Source organism: Elaeis guineensis, chromosome 3 (assembly GCF_000442705.2).
Source record: "Elaeis guineensis isolate ETL-2024a chromosome 3, EG11, whole genome shotgun sequence".
Taxonomy (NCBI): domain Eukaryota; kingdom Viridiplantae; phylum Streptophyta; class Magnoliopsida; order Arecales; family Arecaceae; genus Elaeis; species Elaeis guineensis.
This window is the reverse complement of record NC_025995.2, coordinates 89,330,295-89,354,591: the sequence shown is the minus strand read 5'-3', so window position 1 is coordinate 89,354,591 and position 24,297 is coordinate 89,330,295. Positions and strand designations below refer to the sequence as shown.

The 24,297-nt window shown below is 36.7% G+C and overlaps 2 protein-coding genes across 8 annotated transcripts in view; both read left to right on the top strand.

Moving 5' to 3' along the window:
• The first annotated feature begins 961 nt into the window (after window positions 1–961).
• On the top strand, window positions 962–8,874 carry LOC105041859 (protein trichome birefringence-like 14). 3 transcript variants are annotated; one of them, XM_019849423.3, is made up of 6 exons: window positions 962–1,724; window positions 4,075–4,310; window positions 4,444–4,644; window positions 6,505–6,645; window positions 7,199–7,394; window positions 7,594–8,874. In XM_019849423.3, the coding sequence occupies exons 2-6, from the start codon at window positions 4,157–4,159 to the stop codon at window positions 8,414–8,416; spliced, it is 1,515 nt and encodes a 504-aa protein (XP_019704982.1). In that variant the 5' UTR covers window positions 962–1,724; window positions 4,075–4,156; the 3' UTR covers window positions 8,417–8,874. The 3 variants fall into 3 exon arrangements, with proteins under 3 accessions (XP_019704982.1, XP_019704983.1, XP_010917224.1); XM_019849424.3 differs by having other exon boundaries at window positions 962–1,762; window positions 6,511–6,645; XM_010918922.4 differs by having other exon boundaries at window positions 963–1,762.
• A 4,026-nt stretch (window positions 8,875–12,900) lies between these two features.
• The window catches only part of LOC105041858 (isoleucine--tRNA ligase, chloroplastic/mitochondrial), a 30,350-nt gene continuing 18,953 nt past the window's right edge, over window positions 12,901–24,297 (top strand). Inside the window, exons 1-9 of one of the 5 annotated variants that reach the window (XM_073253948.1) lie at window positions 12,901–13,150; window positions 13,231–13,393; window positions 13,969–14,123; window positions 14,231–14,332; window positions 15,630–15,699; window positions 16,921–17,033; window positions 17,337–17,405; window positions 17,784–17,891; window positions 22,189–22,339. In XM_073253948.1, the coding sequence (XP_073110049.1) occupies window positions 13,058–13,150; window positions 13,231–13,393; window positions 13,969–14,123; window positions 14,231–14,332; window positions 15,630–15,699; window positions 16,921–17,033; window positions 17,337–17,405; window positions 17,784–17,891; window positions 22,189–22,339 (1,024 nt within the window). In that variant the 5' untranslated portion in view covers window positions 12,901–13,057. Of the gene's footprint in view, window positions 13,151–13,226; window positions 13,394–13,968; window positions 14,146–14,230; window positions 14,333–15,629; window positions 15,700–16,920; window positions 17,034–17,336; window positions 17,406–17,783; window positions 17,892–22,188; window positions 22,340–24,297 lie in introns of those variants that run through there. The other 4 variants (XM_010918915.4, XM_073253945.1, XM_073253946.1 and 1 more) reach the window with 4 other exon arrangements.

The window sequence follows — 24,297 nt, the reverse complement described above, 5'->3', positions numbered from 1 at the left end:
AATATTATCTTCTTCCTTTTTTACCTCCATAAGAAATCCTTCGCATTAAACCTATACAATATTTTCAACTCAAAAAATTTAGAGAATTAGTAGAAAACAGATATTTTACTTCCAGTTATATCTCACGATCAGTTTTCATATGTATATGAGGTACATCTTGATAGTTTTTTAGGATATAATTATTACATATTGATGACCACTTCAAAAATTATTTTGTTGCAAGTGTCATTGGATAGTAAACTTGTAAGATCAACTTCAACTCTACTCATGAAAATCAAATAAATAGCTATAACTGATGCCTATTGGCTAATTTGAACCATTATCCAACTTAGGCCCAATTTAGATTTGAACCAAATCCATATTCTATGGATTAGTACCTGATTATATATGAACTCGATTCGATCCAAATAATTTGTTGGATCGAAAAATCTGATCATGAATCCGATCCGAGCCAATTTTCTATTGGATTGGGTCTGGATTCAATATGAAGATCCAATCAAAGAATCGAATCGAATTGAAATAATTCATGATCCGATCTGATCCGACCCATTTGCATCCATAACTATAATAGCGCTGCCACCATAGCCTTTATCATTATCGCCACCACCGCATCATCAATGCGCTTGCTACCATCATTATTATTGGTACATTGATAGCAATCCCTCTCGTTGCTAACAGCTACAACTTTCTTTATCTTCATCACTATCATCATTGTCTCACTATAATTATTATGTTTATACCTGTGATAATAATTGACTATACTTAGCATATTTATAGTTTAAAAATTTAAAATGAATAAAAATAAATTATTTTATTTTTTATTTCTAAAAGTAAAAAATAGAGGTGATGCCAAACACCATCTTAAGTTTAAATAATTTTTTATCCTTTAACCCAATCCAATGCAAAAACAATATAAATTCCATATGATGCTCACTTGCTTCATGATCTAATTGTAGTCTTGCTTGGTTTAGTATAACTCAATCTAACCTAATTTAATTTACCCAAAACTTGGACTTAAAATTTTGAAATAAGGTAGTTAAGTTAATTCTTAAGTCAATGGTTTGATAAGCATATTTTGTTGGTCAGACTCGGCTTAAACTAATTTGAGATTGTGCTTAACTTGAACTAATTTCAAATTATATGGAAAGATTTAGATATATGTAGAAGGGAAGATAGATCCAAGAACATGCATTATTTTGGAAAGCCCAGAAAAGATGTAGATTCACGTTACAGTAATAACAGTATTTTCTCTTATTCCCACCGACTTTTCTTTGAATTTTGGAATAGAAGATTTTCTCTGTCCTTTCTTTCTTTCTTTATTTTTTTGGATAAAGATCTCTCCTATTTTAAATAGATACAGAGATAGATACAGCTGTCCATTAAAAAGGGGAAACTTACATCCCTTCTCTTCCGTCTAATCTGATCAGGATCGTCCCCTAAACCATCTTTGCAACGTGGCAGTTGTATTGCATGGGCCAAGCTTTAGTCCGTAGAGTTTGCGTGAAGAATTCAACGGCAAACCGCGTCCTCTTGGTATCCTCCAACAGGAATCCCCCCGCGGCCCGAGAAAATAACGGTCGGTGGGATAGGGTCTCTTACCGCTCTCCGTCCCCCGTCCCCCACACCCCCGCCCGCCCCCAACGCCAAAACACCACCTTTCTCCCGCGCCCAGCGCTTCCTTCGAGTTCCCTCCTGGCGATCGGGATTAGAATTAAAGCCATAAGGTGTGAACCTTGAAGTCATCCAATAATCCGTAATATTGGTATAAGTTTTTCCAATCTGTTCTACTTGTCTGTTTGGATTTGTTTGCTTGACCCGTTTATTTTGTGATTTTTGGGCTATGAGGTTGAATGCACTTATTATTGTTTGATGAATTATTTCTTCTAGTTTCTTGAAATGAGGATAAGGCTGGAGTATGGGATTGGATGCGCCGAAATATCTTATTTAATATGCAAGTTTCTCTTTTTTAACTAATTATTCAGGGGGAAAATTATATAACTAATGGCAGGGGATTGACTACAGAGATATTAATTCTTCACGTGTTGATTAATTGTGTGATATTTCTTTTATTAGGTATCGAGCTTTTAGTGCGGCGTTGAGAATAATGTTTTAAGAAGAGCTTAATCATGATGCATTGCTGTTGCATCCTTGAATGGTTGAGTTTGATTATCTTGGGGCATACAGCTTTCTTATTAATTTTATTCTGCTAAAAGTTTTGATATAAAACAGAAATTGTATCCCTTAAACTTTGGTGTTTTCTATGATTACCATACTTGAATGGGCATTGGCAAATCTATTTGTGGCATTTCTTGTCCATCTATTTATTTCCATCACCTTTTGTAGCAATGGCATTGGTCGATTCCTCATATTTTTTTCTCCATTTTGCATCGAGTAAACAAAGAGTTTAGGCCGAGAATGAGTAGAAAAGTAGTTTGAATTTACATCTTAGCATAAATTCTAGCAAACCGGTGTTTCTCCATTTTGCATAGGGTACATAAATAGTTTAGGCTGAGAACGAGTAGAAAATTAGTTCAAACTTAGATCTTAATATAAATTCTGGCAAACCATTCTTCATTTCCAACCAACCACAGGCTGATCCATCTTAAAGATCCCACACACCTTCCACTGCACAGTTTCCTGGCAAACTCATTACTTACATGGGCTCAGATTGTCTATATTTACATTTATGATCTGATGGATGAATGCATCCGATATCTTAGTTTATTGCTTTATGTGATTACGTTTTTGGATGACCACTCCATAGAGGAAATTGGAGGTTGGAAAAGATGTTACACTCAAGTAGATAACTTTGTTCCATACTGATTCAATGTGTTTTAAACTAGTACTTGCATAATTTTGTGTTCAAAATGTGCACTGCAGCAGTAAGAAAGTGGTGGAGAAACCACATGTTAACTAGGGATTCCATTGGAGAGGGAAATAAATAGGAAGTTTGTAAGTATCTTTTGCAGTCCTGTGTTGAAGTGATGTTTAGTATTGGATGAAAAGGATTCACCAGCCCAATACAGGTTATGGTAGCTTCTACTAAACAACTTCTCAGTATAACTAACTTTCAACCCTTCTCTTTATGTTAGCTTTTGATGAACCAATTTTTCATCTCTAAGATTGCCTCCTGGCATTGAATAGCAAGGCTAACATGCTTCAAGTGGTCAACATGACAATGCCAAAGGCTGAATGCACCTTAACATTTGATAGGGCTCTTTTAGGGTAATTTTTTTAAAATGGAAAATTTACCTGGTGATGGTTAAACCCATTTATTTATAAGTTGTTATTGGTCAGATGACTTATGAAGTCTCTTTCGAGTGTCTAATTTCACCTAGGTTACATCTGGGTCAACCAGTACAATTTATTAACTGAAAATTAACCTGTATTTTGTTATAGTTCAGAAATTATATGTATTTATTACCTTCAACCACCATGCATTAATCCTTCTATCAAGACATCATCATGGATCAAAGAACGATCCTTCTAATCTATGGATCATTTTTCAAATTGTCTCCTAACTTGACTTCAATCATAGGTGAACTGGCCCTAAATTCCTAGCTAGGTTAATATTAGCCAATAACAAAATCTACAAAGCCAATTGACAAATTGGTGATCCAATAGATGTGGTTTAAGTGGACTTACGAAGGAAACAGCTCTCCAAAGTTCTTCTATACCATAAAAGAGTCTGGATCAAGGAGGAAGAAAGCTTGTAAAATTTTTTGAGGTATAAACTATACTCTATAAGCGAAAGTGCTATATCAAGAATCAGTTCATATGTTGGGTAGTTCTTTGCTTTAATTTTGATGTACATTTATTTATTTGCCACATCTACTGTTACTGCTCTAATAAGCTGGCATATGCTGATTTGAGTTGCTTTATATTCCACGAATCAATTATGTGGATATAGCTTTTGTCTTCTCAAAAGAAGTTTAAATAGTTTTTGTATTGGTTTCATGATTTTGATGGTCAGACTTATTCCATTTACAATGAGTGTTTTTATTAGTCAGATACATTATCATAGTTTAAGTTTAATCTTTTGTGATCTTATGAATCAGTTACATGCTTTTGCAGATAATAAACAAATGTGCTGCTGTCTAGGTGCCATCACGCTTAGAATAGGAACGACTTAGGGTTCTGGTGTATTTCCAGAGAGATGAAAGTGGGGAGTTTGCATGGATTGAGAGGGAAACGACTTTTACTCATTCTCGTAGTCATCTGCACATTGTTTCTTATTTGGGAATGGGAGAAAACACCGCATCCAGTTAATTTCATCCCGTCACCAGACACAACATATCTGCCTCCTCCAGGTTTTTTTTTAAAAAAAACTTTTTCTGAAAAGATTTCACCATATTATGTTCCATCCCTCCATTAGTTTCAGTCTCAAATGACCATTCCTTTTTGCCTCTATGCACTCTATCCTGCAACTCCCTGGCCCTTCAGTGGCTCACAAAACACACACATGCGAGCATGCGACCACAGAGGAAGAAGACTTTCCGGTTGCAGACGACTTTTGGCATGCAATGAGTGAAAGAGAAAAGCAACCATTTGGTGTTCCATCAAAAGGTCATAAAACAACAAGCTCATTAAAGGTGACAGAAGTGAAAAAGGATGTGATAGTAGTGGCACCTCTGGGGAAGAAAGGTAGCCTTTCTAATGCTTTACTATTTCTTTTTCTATCGTATCTAAATAGGATGGTTAAATCTAGAATTGAATATCTTTTATGTAATTATTTCCTCTTCACATCAATCATAAAATAATCTTTTAGTAACTATTGAATTTCACAACCTTATGATACATAGGTTGGAAGAGTTGAGTTGGGTGTGGATCTAGCTTGATCTAGATCTGACTTAAATTTTGTTGGTTCTACATTATAGCAACTATACTTACAGACTTTAACAACTTTTGTTTATTTTTGTTCCAGTCCAATCATGTTCAATCCCATTTTATGAAATTCATGTCTTACCCGATCATAATTTGTGGAACTTATTTTGGGACCAACACACATTCAATGTTTCTAGATTCTTGTTATTAACTCAAGTTGGTTATGAAGGCAGGGGGAGGGGAGGGGGCAGATGAGGTTTCCCTTCTGTTCTGGTGGCAGTTTCCTGTGCAGAACAATATCACAAGCAAAAAAGTACACATAACAAGCCTACTGGCGATACACTGATATATTGATATCTTAAGTTGGGCATAAGCTATAAATTAAATATATATTGCAAATGTTATTGTTAAAGGTCTATCGAAATATGGCAGGTCAGCAAGGGGGAGTATCTTGATGGATTCCTGTGATATTATTTTGGTATGTTGCAGCAGTGCCATTCAGATTTTAAGCCACATGAATAGGTGGCCTCTTCGCTTCACCAATAAAATTCCATTGGAGATTTTAACAATATCAGCCTAATTTGGTATATAACGTGTATGTGAGTAATCCTATGTGGTGCAACTCTATTCTCTGCTCAGTTCACTGTGTGATATGGAAGCAGGGGTTTGCCGTGTTTTATGGAGATTGATGAACATATGTGGTAACATTTATATTGTTCACATAGAAATTCTTTTCCTATGTATTTTGTCTTGGACAATTTTTTTTTGTTAATTCCTTTGTATCAAGTAATCATAAACAAACTGCGATGCCTAGTTTGCAAGTGGGTCTAGTCGGGCATAAGTCTAGCTTGACTAGATAATAATCGGGCATAGCTCTAGCTTGACTAGATAGTAATTCTAATTGGCTTCATGTCTAAGAAATACAGCTTATTAACTTCTTGGGCTGGATCATATTGGTTTTCATTTTTAGTTGAATCTAAATTATAGTAGTTAAATCAGAATGGTCAAGTTATTTGTTCTGTTTACTCCAATCTAGTCTATTTAAACCAAATTGGGTCAGATTCAATTTTGCAAGATCAACACCTAGACTAATTGGGGCTTTACTCTTGATTTGAGAGCAGTACCTGATAAGTGTGTGTCATTTTAAGTTGGGTTGATTACTGATTGGCCCACATACACCCCTTGTAAGGTCTAGGCATGAAAAAGGCCTTGAATGCATGCTCTTTCTTCTTTCTCAGAGATATAATGACACATGCACATAATAATGAAAGAGAGAAGTAGCGGGAGAGGGGAATGCACATGTTCTTGAGAACTAGGATAGCAGAAAACCTGGCCATGATTTGCATGATGGCAGGACTCAAATCAAAGTCCATGGTACCAACCCACAAAGACTACCAATTACACTGGGGGGAATGTATATGATCCCTCAAATAAAAGAACTGGACCGGATACGAGCAGTGTGTTTTTGAAGTTAAATAAATATTGAGAATACATTATGCTAGATGAAGATCATAACCATTCATGCTTCCTCTCAAACATGCTGCACATGTGACCGTGTACATATATAAGAAAAAAGCATGTGATGAGTTAATGCAAGATTCTCATAGGTGATTGTTCTACATCTACATGCATACAATCAAGTTGGTTATGGGTTTTTCCCACCAGATGAAGATTTTCCAGTTGCAGGCCCATCTAGGTATTCAATGACTGAAAAGGCTGAGCAGGTTCTCAATGTTCCACCAAAAGATTCTGCAGCAACAAGCTCAGTCAACACGACAGAAGTGGATAAGAATTTAAAAGCAACATCTCTGGAGAAGAAAGGTGACTTTTGCTTCTGAATCCTCATATTTGGCTTTTCTGTAGGCTATTTTTCTTTTTATTCTTTGAAAGTAGAATAAGAATTATATATTTATATATATATATGATGAATTAATTCAGGATATCTCTAGTGATTTTTTGATTTTTTTGTGTGCATAATTATGTCTCTTATTATTGTGAGTCTGCCATAGCTCATTAATTTCCATATTGATTCTTCAATATCAATATCTTTATACCTAAAAATATGAAAAAGTTACAGAGTGATTCACACATCTTTATATTTCCTATATTGCACCATACTTCGTGCCCTTAATAAAATGTTGATGGCCACTGCCTTTCTTACCAGAAAAAGGAAAAACTACATGCAAATGCTCCTGTCTTTTTCTGATATCAATCTGTATTGGTTTTTTAGATTGTGCTTTCATCGACAGTCTTGACCCCTAAGGTTGTCATTCTGAGCGTGTTTTTGTGAAGTTAAAAATGTGGAGATTTTCATAGAACATAGTTCTTCAGGATTTTGGATTATGCATGAGATTCTGATATGATCATTTTGCAGAATGTAACTATGGAAAGGGAAAATGGATCGATGATGACAGGCGTCCATTATATTCAGGGTTTGGATGTAAACAGTGGCTCTCTATGATGTGGGCTTGTAGATTGACTACGCGTACAGATTTCTCCTATGAGAAATATAGATGGCAGCCTGAAGGTTGTGAGATACAGGAGTTTGAAGGAACTGAATTCTTAAAAAGGCATGTTTGTTTCATTAAAAAGTGCCTCTAGTTGGATGCATTATTCACAGGTTAAATACTAGCGTGGGGTCTAGTAGATGTTTATATACACACATGTGCATGCGCACGCACGCGCATGTGCACACATACATTATATATATATATATATATTATGTAGGAAGTTATGTTCTAGGGTTGTGATGGTTTAAATGTGTTCCAGGATGCAGGATAAAACTATTGCTTTTGTAGGAGATTCTCTAGGAAGACAGCAATTCCAATCATTAATGTGCATGGTCACTGGAGGTAGAGAGAACCCAGAAGTGGAAGATGTTGGAATAGAGTTTGGTTTCAGTAAAGGTGACAAGCGACCCAGTGGTTGGGCCTATCGATTCCCAAAAACCAGGACTACGATTCTGTATTATTGGTCTTCTACCCTCTGCGAATTGGAACCTCTTAATTTATCAGATCCTGCTACTGGTTATGCTATGCACCTTGATCGCCCAGCAGCATTTTTGAAGCAGAATCTCCACAGGTTTGATGTTCTAGTTCTTAACACTGGACACCATTGGAATAGAGGGAAGCTTATAGCAAACAGGTGGGAATTCTATGTTGGTGGAGTGCCAAACACCAATAGGAGGCTGAGAGAGATGGGTAGAGCCAAAAATCTTACAATTCATACGGTCATCAAATGGTTAGATTCCCAGCTCCCTCAACATCCAAAGCTCAAAGCATTTCTCAGGTCGATATCTCCTAGGCATTTCTTCCATGGAGAATGGAATACTGGTGGTAGTTGTGATAATACCAGCCCTTTGGCTCATGGGTATGAGGTCCTACAGGATGCTTCAGCTGATTTTGTTGCTGCCGCAGCAGTGAGTGGCACAAGGGTTAAACTTTTGGATATCACTGCATTATCACATTTGAGAGACGAGGGACATATATCGAGGTATGGTTTTAAAGCTTCAGAAGGTGTGCATGATTGCTTGCACTGGTGCCTACCAGGAATACCTGATACATGGAATGAGATCCTAGCTGCACAAATTTAGGCCATCAATTGGAGGTGGAAGAGCAAGCAGACATTGTTATACTGGTTTAAGAATTGCATCACAAATGGCATTACCTTTACATGGAGAAGAACAAATACCAGAGAGAATGCTGTTTAAAGCATACTCTTGACGCTTTTCTTCCTTTATATAGGGAAGAATAGATACTGGAGAGAATGATGTTTGAAGCATACTATGAAATGCTGGAGAGAATGCTAATTAAATCACAATGATCGCAACATATAGCTCTTGTTTAATGTAGTCCTTAGAAACAGCTACTAGCTTGTAATATAGCACAATATCATATTGTTTTTATCACAAAATAAACATGACCGCTCATGCCACTTCGAAGTGTTTGATTCTATCATGCGGTAGGTTTGTACATTGTACAAAACTACAGACAGCCTAATTGGGCAAGTTTTCTTTATAATGGTTCTTTCTAGTGTCACCAAATTGTGACTTTGCACCTGCCTGCTTGTGGCTTTCGTTTTAAAAAATTCACATTTTCATAAAGAACTTTACAGACTTTGATTTCTGGCACTAAAATGTTGTAAATGTTTACTTGTATATACCGCCAAAGAGTGTGTTGGTCATTATTACATGCACACGTAAGGTCTTCCTTTTAGGTCGCTAAGTAGAACCCTTTCCAATCAACATATTTATTGTTCCATGATGATGTAAGCAACATAGTAAGGCTAAGAACCTGTTTGGTATTATTATTATTTTTCTTTTTTCCTACAAATTAATAAAACATCACATGCAAATTAATATTGAAGATAGAATTCATGGAAAAAAAAAAAAAACGCAACTTTTCCTTGCTTTTATTTCACTCTTTATGAAAAATATGTATTTGCTACCAAAAGCTCTAAAGATTTTAGAAAGAATCTCAAAAAGCAAATGTCATCATACAAGTTGCCTGGTCCAATTCATCCTTTTTCTTGAATTTCAAAAATGAAAACAAATAACAAAAGCAACATCAAATAAGCCCTTCATACTTTCGTTAAAAAGTTAACCCGATTTATGATTTCATATTTATGAAATATATATATGTACAGGCATGTATATGTATGTATGTAGGATGCATGTAGTTCAGAATATAATATGCATTTAAGAGCTGCAATTTTATTAGTTTTAGACCTCTTATCTAGTAGTGAAAGCTTTTTTTATTTTTAAGGTATGCAAATGCATTGATGAAGTTGAACTACTAGTGGTGAAAATTCAAGGTGGTGATACTTTTCTTAGACACGATGTTTTGACGATATTTGGCATTCGGCAAACAACATGAATGATTCAATTCTTAAATTAAGGAGAAAAAACACAATTAGATTCTATGACATTTTCATGCCTTGGAATTTAATTGTATCTGAAATTGGTATGTTATGATTTTTGAGGTTTTTATATGAGAATTGGGATTGGATTGATTTTCTTGAGAATTATAATGATTTTTTTGAAAATAATAATAATAATAATAATAATAATAATAATAATAATAATAATAGTAATAATAACAATGATAACTACCACTACCTATTTAATTCTATAACTATGGATTGAGACTCTGATTTCATATGATATCATATTTTTGGTAAGTCAACAAAAAATATTTGCCCGGCTGCATCAGAAAAAAAGAGAAAGAAAAAAAGAAGAGTGAACTAAATTCTCTCTCTCTAAAAAAAAAAGAAAGAAATAAATTGATATCAAAAAATCTAATATATATATATATATATTAAAACGGAAACTTCTCAGTGAAGAAGCCTTTGTTTGATATATGACCATCTTAATATATATTTTCTTTGACACATGGTTCTTTTCTCAGAGGCCGAAAGAGGAAAAGATATGATTGAAGTAGAGGATCAAACTCCCCGATCTTGAAGTCGTCCCTCATATCCTCGTTCTCATCCATAATTCCGAACCTCTCCAATAGTGGCGGCGGCGCAGGAGGAGGACTCGAAGTCATTCCTCATAGCCCCATTCTCGTGATCTTGAACCTCTCCGATAGCAGCGGTGGTGCAGGAGGAGGCGGAGGAGCAAGGGGCAAGAGCAGCAGCCGGAGTCGCATGAGATGGGACGGTCTGAGTAACGAAGATGAGAGTGGCGAGATCGATGGTGAAGCTAAGATATTGAAATGGAGGCTTCTCAGTAGAGAACTGAGAAGCCTTTATCTGACATGTGGCCATCTTATTAATATATATTTTCTTTGACATGTGGTCCTTTTCTTGGAGGCCGAAAGAGGAAAAGATATGATCCAAATGGAGGATAAAACTCCGCGATCTCGAAGTCGTCCCTCATATCCCCATTCTCATCCACAATTTCGAACCTCTCCAATAGTGGCAGCGGCGTAAGAGGAGGACTCGAAGTCGTTCCTCATAGCCGCATTCTCGCGATCTTGAACCTCTCCGACAGTAGCGGCGGTGCAGGAGGAGGCGGGGGAGTAGGGGGCAAGAGCAGCGGCCGGAGTCGCATGAGATGGGACGGTCTGAGTAACGAAAATGAGAGTGGCGAGGTCGACGGTGAAGCTAATATATTAAAATGGAGGCTTCTTAGTAGAGAAGCCTTTGTTTGACTTGTGGCCATCTTAATATATATATTTTTTAACACGTGGTCTTTTTCTCGGAGGCCGAAAGAGAAAAAGATATGATCGAAGTGGAGGATCAAACTCTCCGATCTTGAAGTCGTCCCTCATATCCTCGTTCTCATCCACAATTCCAAATCTCTCCAGCAGTGGCAGCGGCGCAGGAGGAAGACTCGACGTCGTTCTTCATAGCCCCATTCTCACGATCTTGAACCTCTCCGCAGCAGCAGCGGTGCAGGAGGAGGTGGGAGAGCAGGGGGCAAGAGCAGCAGCCGGAGTCGCATGAGATGGAGCAGTCTAAGTAACGGAGATGAGAGTGGCAAGGCCGACAATGAAGCTAGTATATAACTAATCTGAAGCCACCAAAGGCCAGCGGAGATCCAACCCATAAGAAATTCCCACCTCTATCTAAAAAAAAGAAAAAGAATACTACCTGAAAGGTGTGAGCAGGAGCTGCCATCTATGGCATCTCATCATGACTGCACCCAAGGCATTCTCTTTAGATCCCTTGGAACAGAGCATGCAAAGGGGAGAAAACCCAACGAAGAGGAGAGAGAGAGAGGGAGGAAGCTTGAGAGGCCCCATAAAGGGCAGTGGGGTTTTTTTCTTCCATTCGGGTGAAATGGTTCCGGTGCATGAGGAAAGAAAAAAAAGAACAAAAGAAAAGAAGGCTAAGAGTTATATTTATCTTGGATTGCCCAAGCATTAAATGCCTACGTATGGTGGAAAGAGGGTGACAAGGAATTATGGGATTTTAACTTATTGAATTCTAACTAAGGCTTAATTGCTCCTGAGACTTTTGATTTGCTTAATTAGGATTTATATATTGACTGTTAACGAGCAGGAAAAAAATAGAAGCTGTCAAATTAGATTCATGATGAAAATCTCATGATTCGGATTAAAGTCATCCTTTACTAATGCTTTGGATTCGAATAAGCCAAGTTGATAGCTTGAATGTATCATGCATCAAATAAAAGTTAGGGTGTGGCTCAACTAATTTTTGGACTTATGACTCAATTGAGTCATGAAAAATTTGGCAAGACTAAAGTGAGATTTGCTTCTCTTTTTTTCAATGTGACCAAATCCCACTTCATTTTTTGAAGTGTTAATTTTAATTTTTGACTCTATTTAATCAAGTCAAGGTAGCTTGACTGTATTATAAGTTAAACCTTGCATTATATAAGTGCTTCCTCTATTTTTTTTAATTTAGGAGTCTCGAGTGAGAGGCTTGGAGCAGCTCGATAGGGAAGTTTAGACGATGGCTTAGATTTTGTATTGATTTTTATATGCAAGAATTTAAAAAAAATATAGATATAAATATGATGAATTTATATTCATAAATTATTTAAAATTTTATATATTGATATATTTTCTATTCATTCTAAGCAGATGGACAATATTATAGAATTAGGATCGTCGGATTTTTACAAAATTTATCTGATAGCTTATAATGCATGATATATATAAAAAATAAATTTTTAAAAATTTTTAAATTATTTTAATATATATAATATATAAAATAAAATAAATAAATAATAAAAAAAATTATCCCATGCACCGCATGGGTTCCAAGCTAGTTATATCTAATAGCACCAATAATGAAGAGGACTCATCATTCATGCAATGCCGTTTGCATGCATTGTACATCATGCGTTGCACCCCTTTCGTACAATAATAAAGAAGATACGACGCCATGCGTTGTGACCTTTCATCCAACGCCGTTTGCACCTCCACCTCCGGATTCCCGGCATAATCCTTGAAGGTAAATTTTATTTTATTTTATTTTGACTGAAGAAGGTTGGGAGTAAGGTTTGGGGTCTTGTGGTCGTTCGAGACACTATTACTCCCAACAAGCCCAGTCCAAAATTAGGGAGGCTTCGCCTATGTAAGCGAAAGGGGCTTCTCTTAGACCCGGGTCCAACCCATTTCCGGTGAGTCGTGCCCGGTTCCTGCGGAGCTCGTGAACCAAAACCTCTTATTCATCCCCTTATCCCCCTACCCAAAGGCCACAAAGGACCGCCGGAGCCATGACTGCCATCTCCCGAAACCCCAATAACACTCATTGCCGGTGAATGGACGCCGCCATGCTCCTAACTTCTTCCGTTTCCTCGAGTCTGCTCACCTCCACTGAAGCCAAGATGGCAGCCCGGGCCTCCTCCTGCCTCGTATTCTCTCCCTTTTTCTCTTTCTTTTTCCCCTCATCTCATCAATGGAAGTATCTGATTTGTTGGTTTGTTGAAGCTAGGTTTTTTCACAAGGGACTTGCTTTTCTATCCGAAAGGCAGCCTCGTTTAGGCCGATTCTCCTCGCCCGCCGTTTTTCCACTGATTTCACCGAGGGCTGCCTTGGTTCTGGTTCGAAAAGGAGAGCCAGAGGGCCTGCGATGGCAGCGAAGAAAGCAGCAGAAGGTACTCCGCTCTCTGTTTTGGTTGATGTTGAGTGGAATCGAAGTTTCCCAATTGGAAAAATTCGATTTTGAATGGTATTTAGTGTTCTATTATTGGTTTTGGGTCATCATGACTAGAATCCAGGTTTTCCATTGTTGAGAAGTTTGATTTTGGATTGGATTGGCTATTCAGCTCGTGCTGTTAGTTAGTCTCTAGTAGAATCCTCAAAACCTATTTGGGAAAATGTCTTATTGAATGGTATTTAATATTCTACGCTTGGTTTTGTGCCATTTTTGATTTCGAGTGGACTTAGTGTTTGATTCTAAGCATTGGGTCTCTTCAGCAGATTCAGCACTATCTATTTAAAAAAATGTAATTCTGAATGAAATTTTGTGTTTAACTGTTGTTTTGGGTTCGTTATGTATAGATTTGAAATTGCCTATTTTGAAATATGTGATAAATGAAATTTCGTGTTCAATTCTTGATACTGGGGTAATCTTGAATAGGACTCAAATTGCTCTTTCATGAAAATTTAATTTGATAGGATTTAGATTTTATTCATTTGCAAGTTATATTTGTTTTGATGGTTTGGAAAGGTGAGAAGCAAGATGAGGGGAGGTATAAGCACACAGTGGATTTGCCCAAGACAACATTTGGCTTGAGGGCCAATGCAGTGGTGAGGGAGCCAGAGATTCAGAAGATGTGGGAGGACAACCAGGTGTTCAAGAGGATGGTGGACGGAAACACCGGGGTGGGTTTTATTGACTTAAGTGGTATGTAGGCTGTATTATTATCGTGTTAAAAGAAATGGCTGATATTTATTGCATGACCTTTTTTTTGTAATGCTTGATTTGGCAGGGTAATTTTGTACTTCATGATGGTCCCCCATATGCTAATGGCAATCTACACATGGGCCATGCATTGAATAAAATTTTAAAGGATATTATTAACCGCTATAAGGTACTCTTTGTGTTCCCTTTTTCTTTCTTTTATTTTTTAAAATATTTTGTTGTTAAACTTTGGCTTTTGATTGTTCTTGATTAATGAAATGAAATCAAGTGCTTTTACTTGTTCCTGAGAGCATGTGTCAAAAGCTGTGGCAGTGTACTCAAAATTTTGGGTATAATTGTTCAAAAATAATGTTGCTGACAATCTGCTTAGTCCTACACAAATCTTCATTGAACTGTCCACCCCTTAATTTTTCATTGTCTAATCATTGCCGTCTCTGCTGCATGATTTTTCCGTTGAATATGAGCTTCCACCCTTTGTAGTTCATAAAAACTTCAGTCCCAGGGCCGATCAGAAATCCTAATGCACTCATGATTTCAATTTTATCCTAATTTCTCCATAATTCAGAGGACCTATCAATCCATTGGACATGTATTAGAGTACCATATGCCATTTGGGCCAGTCAACAAAGTGAGAGAATTGATTTGGTTATGCCTTTGGTACGTCATGGTCTGAAAAATATGAGCAGGAGAAAAGAGTTCCATAGGTTATAGTGCACTGAAAGGGCATTATGCTGGAGTATCTTTAAGTTCCACATTCATTTGTTTCGGAGAAGTTGCATATGCTTATTTCTGTAATGGGCTAGCTCAGACGTTTGGAAAGTGGAAACCATCAGAATCTACAGTTGCGGTTGTATCTGGGAGATTTTATGGAAGCAATAACTGGCTCATGTCATTTCAGAGCAGTGGTTGAGCATGCCTGCTAAATCTGAAAATGAGAGCATTCTTTCAAAATCCCTTTCACGAACTTCATCTGTCTGAGGCATTGGCTTGCTTCATTTTTAGGAAAATTCTGGGAAGAATTTAGATGTCTGGATCTAATTCTTGCAATTTGTAATTGTAACTTTGCATCATGAAATGTTACATGCAATTGTCCTTCTGCTGATGCATCACCTTCTCATAACCAAGTAGTGCTCTGCCTATTATTGTAAGGAGTTGCAAGATCTCCTTGCAATGCATATTACACCATATCTTGTCTGGACCTGAGCCACTCAGTGAGATCTTATGATCTATAAGGTCCAAATCCTTCAAGTTAAGTGCCCTTACCTGATATTTGTGGATATAGGTATTAGGTATAACACATGCATATTATTCCGTGCTCCTTTCTCAGATATATGGCTTTTATTCAGTACTTTTAGCTCATGTATGTGCCTTCATGTCGGCTGTGTACATGGCAATTTATAGATGTCCTTTCAAATCCATATCATTACCCTAATCATCTGGCTCAAAAATTTTTTTGCTTGCTGCAGCTACTTCAAAACTACAAAGTCCATTTTGTTCCCGGCTGGGATTGCCATGGCCTGCCGATAGAATTAAAAGGCAAGTGCCAATTTAAATTATGCAGTTCCATTGGTGCATGCTGTTTATGGTGATTGACCAGCTGGCTTCTTACATTGCTTCTGGTCTGAAACTTCTGTGCTAATTGTCTTGGCATGATCAAGGTTTCCGATATTTTTCAAGAATCTAGTTGAATACACAAATATGAGGAAGCTATATTTCTAATCTTTAAGTTCATGCATACAGACAATTTAAATCACTATAATTTTTATATTTAAAGCATATTAGGTAAGGTTTTTTCGTTCTCAAAACTATTGGTTATATTGTTCTATGCTTGTTTCAGTATAATCATATTTATACAATGTTGGATGGGTTCAACCTTTTTACAGCATTAAAAGCTCATTGGCAATTGCATAAACTTCCTCTTGCACAAATTACATGTATAACTCCGTGAAATCAGTCGTTGGGCATGATCCTAGGTGCTAGAAACATAGCCAAGCTCCTTGGACATAGGCACCTCAACCATGTGAGAGAGAGCCCCAAGAATTACAAGGTAGACCCTAATTAATTTCTGCGCCTAGACTTGAATGCTTATAAACAAGGGTGTTCCTTCTTATATAGACCAGCATGCTTTAAGGGCCTTTGGATTGTATGGATATTTAGCGAAGCATTCATCTTTGCTTATGAATGATTCAGAATTCCCTACTCAGTTCCATAGTTGACAGAGGATAGATTGCTTGTATTGATATTTAGGGAACAAGTCACCGTGCTATGTTTGACAAACCTGCCGCTAAATGAAAACCGGATTTTGTTAGTCCAATATTGGTGTTCTTTTTATGGAATGAATGGATGAGTCAGTCCATGCCAAACTTATTGGATAACACTAAACTGAAAATACATATTAATTGACTTCTTTGTTGAAGCCACTGGATCAGAGCTACCTTTCCATCACTACCTTTTCATCAAGCTTGCTGGTTTGCACATTGCCGACAAATGGCTTAGATTGCTCCATCAACATTGGGATCAATTTGAATAAAAAAAGTCGATCATTTTAATACTTGCATGAGTTACCTTGTGCATAGTGCATGAGGTTTCATAAAAATAGAGCTTGCTAAAGGTGCATCGTGCTCTTATTACATACTGTTGCATTTTCAAAAACCTGCTTCTTAATTCTTACTAGTTCCTATTAAATATGTCGTATTCTTCCTTCCATGCTGATGCAGTCAGTTTCAATATTTTAACAAGTACCCTTTATTGCTTTAGTTTTGCAGTCAATGGATAAAGATGCCAGAAAGGAGCTAACACCATTAAGGTTGAGAGAAAAAGCTGCCAAATTTGCCAAAGAAACTGTGAACATTCAGATGAAATCCTTCAAGGTCATACCCTGTTCTTATTCTTATGTTCATTTAAAGTTTAAACATATATATTATTAGTTAACTGTAATAAGTGAATTACTATTCCCTATTTTCTCATACAGGTTATATGGTATTCCTGTTGTTTCTGATAAAATATTAAATTGTTTTCCTATATTATTTGCATTTATTAAGTAAATGTCTTAACCACATGACATTTTTCTGCTTTATATTGCTTATAGGGTATTCCTCAGTATCTTTTGAGGCTAACATGTACATTGAGGATCTCATACCATCTGCATGAATTGTCGTCTTGTGTGCTCACAGCGCTATGGAGTATGGGCAGATTGGAGCAATCCTTATCTAACCCTTTCTCCAGAATATGAAGCTGCTCAGGTTGGTCATATGCCTCCCCTGGAAAAAAAAAAAAAAAAAAACTTTAAAAATCTCTTTCCTACCATTCTGCTCTTTTTTCTGATTCCTGATAATCAAATGGATTTGCCATCAATTTTGGGGATGAAGTTGAGAATGAGCTCTTTGATACCATATTTTTTTTCTATTAATTGTTGTTGTCCTTGTTGATTTATGACCTTTTTATGTGTTACCGTCATTTCATTTATTAGCTGAGAAGAGCTTTCTTCCCATTATCAAATTATGATATTGGTTAAAAGATGTTTTCATTGACATTTTTTATAGCTTCAATAATGTTTAATGTTTAGTTGCATCTGAAAATGTAAGCACTAAGACATTCGTTTCTTCATTTTGCTGTGCCAGATAGAAGTGTTTAGTCAGATGGCCATGCAAGGTTACATCTATAGAGGTCGCAAGCCTGTCCATTGGAGTCCATCCTCACGAACAGCTCTTGCAGAGGCGGAGTTAGAGGTAGGGTTAAATTCTGAATTGGATGCTTTTGCATTCAAATTTTTCAGTTATGTGTTGGATTGAATTAAAATATAGGACTTTGCAAACAGCAAACTGCAGTGGCATCATTGCCCAAGTTTTTCTGAAGTTTATTGTTAACCTTGCTGTATATATTTTGATAGTAGTCGTGAAAATAAATGATACAATCTTTACCTTATAACTGGTTTTGGAATTGACACAATTGAACATGCTGAGATACTGGCAGAACTGGCAACATAAGCTGTGGTATACCTTTATCATGTAGCAGCTTTTAATTTATGTTAGTTCTAGGAGAGTAATATTAATTTTTTTTGAGTCAGTGGCAATAACCCACAAAACTTATGGCCTGTTTGGCATCACCAGCAGTTTCTAAAAATGCAAAAACCAAGGCAGAAATGGTGTATGGTTACCCAGTTTTCATTTTCAGTTCTTTGAAAACTCTTTTTTAGTTTCTAGAAATTGTGGAAACTAAAAATCTGGTTTACTTCTTTTGAAAACCAAAACCACCCATGGCCGCTACCACTGCCTCCGCCACCAGTGTACTGCCACCTGCCAGGCCCAACCATAGTCGGCCACTAGTTGCCGATGCTGATGATCATCATTGGTTGCAACCACTGGCTGTCATGATAACTGTTCGCCACTGTCGCAGCTGCTGCTAAATACGACCCAAGTGACCACAAAAACAATTTTTGGGTTTCAGTTTTCAAAAAAAAAAAAAAGGAAAGAGAAAAAGAAAAATGTTTCCAGTTTTCAACAGAACCTTAGTAATTAGTGAGAAATTGAGCTCTTTCAATGACAATACTGCAACTTATTATTATATGCATAACTTATGTTGAGTGAATGGAGGTTTTAAATTCTAAAGTTTCTCTTAAATATTAATTTATAAAGAAAGAGTAGAAAATGGGATGAATTAATAGGAGAAGAGTATTCCATCACATTAATTTCATAATATTATATGTTATATACACTAAAACCAGGCTATAGCTTAGTGGGTTCATCCTCCCACACACAGAAGGAGTTTGTGTTTAAAAACATTGGTGTTATGTTGTTGTGCAACCATTTAGCCCTGGTAATTCTAATTGGTTGTGCTCCAAATTATTCTCTAGAAAAAAAGGCACTCAAAGCACAGATTTACTATTATTGTTGCCAGTTGGGGTATGTAAGAAAATTAGGTATTATAGAAGTGATGTACTGCAGGGCAAGATTTTCAAATCTTGGATTGAGATTTTAATGTTTGTTAGAATCATGGGTTATTCTGCTCAATCTGTACATTATAATAAAGCTGAACCTTGGTGCTGAAACAAACATGTCCTTGAGAAAAATAATATAGGGGGATAGAACAAGAGCAAGATAAGAAGGGGAGGAGGAAGGTCTTTTGGAGAAGCCACATTAAAGAGTTAAAACAATGTTGAATATATCATGAAGCAACTGTGATTTTTATTGTCCCTCCAAATTTGCTGCTGATATCTCATAAGCATTCTTTAAGCAAAAAATGAGATACACCTGTTTATATGTACTATCTACTATCCTAGAAGGATGTCAATAAAAGATAACATTTGGTGATCATATAGTAAGCATGATCGCCAACCTAAATGTAATCCAACTATGATATTAATAAGATTAAAACAAGTTTGGGGAAAACTCTTTAATTTTCTATGTAAATCAGTGAGATGTACTATTGGTGACTAATAATGAAAATATTTACCAAATCTTTTATGGTCCTACATCCTATAAATAATGTTGTCACTAGATAATTCAGAAGTATTTGACGACCTAACGTATCACGCAGAATTTTTAAAACTACCATTCCCTTGTTTCACCATAAGCACATTTGCTATATGAAAGTCACATGTGTTTGGATTATGGTAGCCCAATTACACAATGGATCGGATGACAATCAAGGGCAGCAAAGGAACCAAACAGTCCAAAATCAATGCAGCGGAAGATTAAGATTGGATTGCTCTTTTTCAATAAATAACCATGAAAATATAGATTACATGCATAGCAAGATAGATTAGAATCTGCAAAGCAAATTTGGGACTAACAGATGAAGCAAGAAGATGGATGAAGACTTTTCTAGGCACCGCATAGAGGACTTGCATATGGTAGGCTCTCTAAGATTTATTTGGAAGACTTCTCATCTCTTTCACCTTTCTTTCTTCCTCTCTTTCTCTATCTTGTCGGCGGGACACTAGGAATCTCTTTCTTGAGATCTCTGGGGTACTTTACATGCCCCACACCCTAAGCCTCCTATTTATAATAGGAGAGTGCCACCCCAAGAAACCCTAGTGTATCTAATGGCCACTAGGAAACCTAGATATGTAGCAGGCCAGCCAAGGTTACCATATGTAGTCGGCCACCTTGGGTTAGTACTAGAAGATGGTTACACAGGAAACCCTAATCAGGGTTTGGGTCTTGGTCCATAAGACCAAGTTAACTTGGTCTTGTAAGCCCAGACGAACTAATTCCTATACCAAGATCAGGTCCATCTGCTCAATCTGATTGACTCTGAGTTTGCTGTGGACTCAAGAAAGATTTAGAGAAAGGAAGGATGAAGGACAAGTATAGGATTCTGACATAGAGCTGGGCTTATATTCTATCATGCCCCATCTTACTCAACAAACGTGCCATAATCACCATGAAGTAAGGTGGAGTAGCCTCTCAAGTCCCAATACATAAATATGCATAATTCTGCTACTTCCTGGCAGATAAAATGGACAGAAAAATCTCCATTCATGAAATTCTGTCCCTCTACTTCTCTTTATCCTTGATTGATCATTGGAAAAATATAGCCAATCGGTTTGTTGACCCATCAATACCTTGGATCAAGTGTTAGACAACCGAAAACCAATGCCTGCACAAAACATTTTGAAATATTTTGATTATATTCAAAATAGATATATTTATAATTGGAATATGATTCGGTTAAAACATTGCCTGGTACTAGGACTCGTGTCAGAAGTTTCTCTGTTTTGGTGTGAATAAACTGCCATAGGTAAATTCCTTGTTGGACAATCCTTACCTTTACTCATGACAGGACAAAATAAGCATGTGCTTTTTATCAAGGATGGATCCAAATACAATGGTCAGTAGAAGGGTTTGGCCTTATATTTGTTGAACCAAAATCATACTGGATAGTCGTGCCTTCAGGTTAAGGGACCACTTGCATGCTTTACATTAGGAGTAATCTCTAACTCTGATAGTAGTTTCCAAGAGATGGTCTCATCTATTTGATCATTCAGTATCAAACATATCCAATGTGCTAGTGCAGAGTCACTTACTTTGATGAATATGAGAACATAGCCACTCCAATCCATTATTAGATACTGTACCCAATGACAGCTATATTAATGTGATGTGGAACCTTACTCACAGCTGTGAACCATTTTCAAGTGTTTATAATGATTCAATTCTCCTCATGGCGTACACAACTAGTCACTTGATCATTCTACCCCTAAGCAACACTTACGGAATCTTTTGTGGCTCAAAGGCCTGTGTGTGATTCAACCATCTAAATGTTTATAATTATTGTAGAAAAGACACCTATGAAATATCTAAAAATACTATGTTCATCATGCCTAATCGCTTTTAGGGCATACCCTACTTCGAGGCCGCTAATCACAGAGATACTACTTTCTTCCAACAAAAAAAGGAATCATATAAAAAAAAGATACCAAATAAAAATCAAATAAATGATGGTTTTTTTGGAAAGTATACCCCTTCAAAATATTCAAAAGGTCTGGTACATGGGATCACTCATGCTGTAGTTTTGTGACACTCTAACAATTGGTCACCTAGTAGTTGAGTAATATTTCTTTTCCAACCTTAAGAACCTAAGAGACATCTCACTCCCGTAATCGGTGCAACTCACACCTTCAGATTCTCAAAATTCTCTTTTGATCTTTCAGTGTTTGTGGTAGTTGAGTAATATTGCCGGTGATTCCAATAACTAGGTAAGTAATTGTACCAATAAAACATATCGTAAGATGCAATAGAAAGCTCTGGTTGCATGGAGAGTCAGCCGAAGGCTTTTCCTGCTCATTTGTTCTTATTCTTTCACAGCCTTCAGAAGAGTTCAACATGATATCTTGTACAATCATGTTGCTTCTTTAGTATTTCTTAGCATGATTTTTCATTTTATCTATATTATCATAGGCAGAAAATGGAGTTTCTTTATTGGTGCCATATCAAAATATGGGGTCTCGTGGTTTACTTCTATCTCTTGTTTGTAATGGCTAACATATTCCCTTTTTTTCACCTTACACATTATATTGTGCAGTATCCTGAAGGGCACGTATCTACGAGCATATATGCTATTTTCAAGATTATTAGTGCTCCTCCAGCTTCATATGGTTTATTAGAGGAATTTCTTTCAGATTTGTGTCTGGCTATATGGACGACTACTCCTTGGACTATTCCAGCAAATGCTGGTAAGAGTCGCATAGTTTCAATAATTAGTTTGTTGAATTACCTGTGACTGGAACAGTTAACATGGCCAATTGCTATTTTAAATGATCCTTTAAGTGAATCAGGGATTTTTTAGATATATTAAATATTTGCAGAAGTTTCTGCTTTGGTTTCACACACACACACATTATATTTGTTATCCATGTGTTCAATAACTAATGAAAAGGTAAAGGATGCATGCATGTTAGCTTCATGAAAATTTTCTTACAAATTTTGGCAGATCTCTTTTAGTCATTTTAAGAATATAGTGTACCTGTCTTTGATCAAACATTTCTAATTTATTAGGAAGACATGTGTACTACAATGATGCTATTTCTGATGGCTATTGGCACATCAAGATGATGATTTCTCCCACCCTTGTCAAGTATAGGTGGAGATTCATCCTCTAGGTGGAGATTCATCCTCTGCATCTCTTAGTATTCAACTCTATCCTGGCTTTTTTGTTGCTCAGAAAGTAATGCTTAACGGAAATCAAATATCACCTGAGTCATCCTCAGGTAGTTCTCCATTGGCCTGTCACGTTGAAGACTAAGCCTTCTGATTTCTTACTGTGTCTGATGACAATGAGCTTTATTTTTTATTTTGTTTTAAAACCACCACGGCAACCATGCCTTTTAATTAATCAAGTTCTGCTTTCCCCTTCCGAAGAGCTCATATGTATTATTGGCACATTGGAGGGCAACGTGTCAAGGATGTAGAGAGCAATTAAAGGTGCATCTGCTTGTAAACTGACCAGAAGGTTAGCTTGCACGGTCATGGACCTCTGTCTATTAGTGCAGTTTCCTCTTTCTGCAGAACCATTTTATTTTTATGGAATTGCAGGAGTGATCTTTTTAGTATATATTTCTTTCTTAAATTCTCTAATATCTAACATGGTTAACACAAAACAGTGGAAGAGCCTCAACCTCATCCAAGGCTGATGCTCAACCTCCACTCATGGGACTCTAAGCAATCTGATGCCCTGGTCCTGTGAGGTCAAATAATTGATGATCGACAAGTGTAAGGTCATGATTAAGCACAACAAAGCCATTCGTTTCAAGTAGCCACAAAGTAGTCCTACTATGTTGGAATGGATCAAATGAGAGATGCCTTAGCTTGGATTGCCCTAAAGGCTTCTAGTAGACCTTCAAGTCACGTAGCATTCACTTGTATGGAGTTCAAATTACCGCATGGGCCCAATGTTCGTTGGCTAACTTGCATATTCTTCTTATCTTGCTACCTGGCCTAGTTTCATTTGTATTTTAGGAGATGAAAACATCATGATTATGAATAGTCAATTAGCTTACAATTACTAAGATTAATATCATGAAAATTAACCATTTGAGATGAAGTTTTACATGCTTAACAAAGTTCAATTAGGGTGGATGTCTTCCTGCTGAAATCAAAGTGAAAGTAAGACTAACAAAAGCTCCTCAAAGCAAACTATGCTGAGGTTAGGTGCATGGAGAATGTTATAGAAGGTTTCTACCATTGTGCAAAGTAGACAATTCTCACAGTCTCACCTAGTCTCCAATGATTTGCATCCCTCTATCCTACTTCGTATAAACCTTGCCTACCTGATTTATTTAGCTGGAAACTAATTCAATAAACCCAGACTAGGTTAAACAAATTTGAGTTAATCTGCAACAAACTCATGCAAACCCAAATTTGCTCTCAGAAATAGGGGTGGTAATTTATCACCCAACCCATCAATCTGACCCGCAAACAACTCGCTTTAAGCAGGTAAGGATTTGACATAAATAGGTTTGGATCATAAACAGGTTAACCCATCTAGACCTGTTTATTAAATAGGTTGGGTTGAGGTTTAGATCTTTGAGCCATTTAACTTATTTAATAATTATGTTGGGCCATAACCGATCCATTTAATCTATTTAAGAACTGTTTAACTTATTTTAAATTTGCTTAACATATTTCTGTCCTG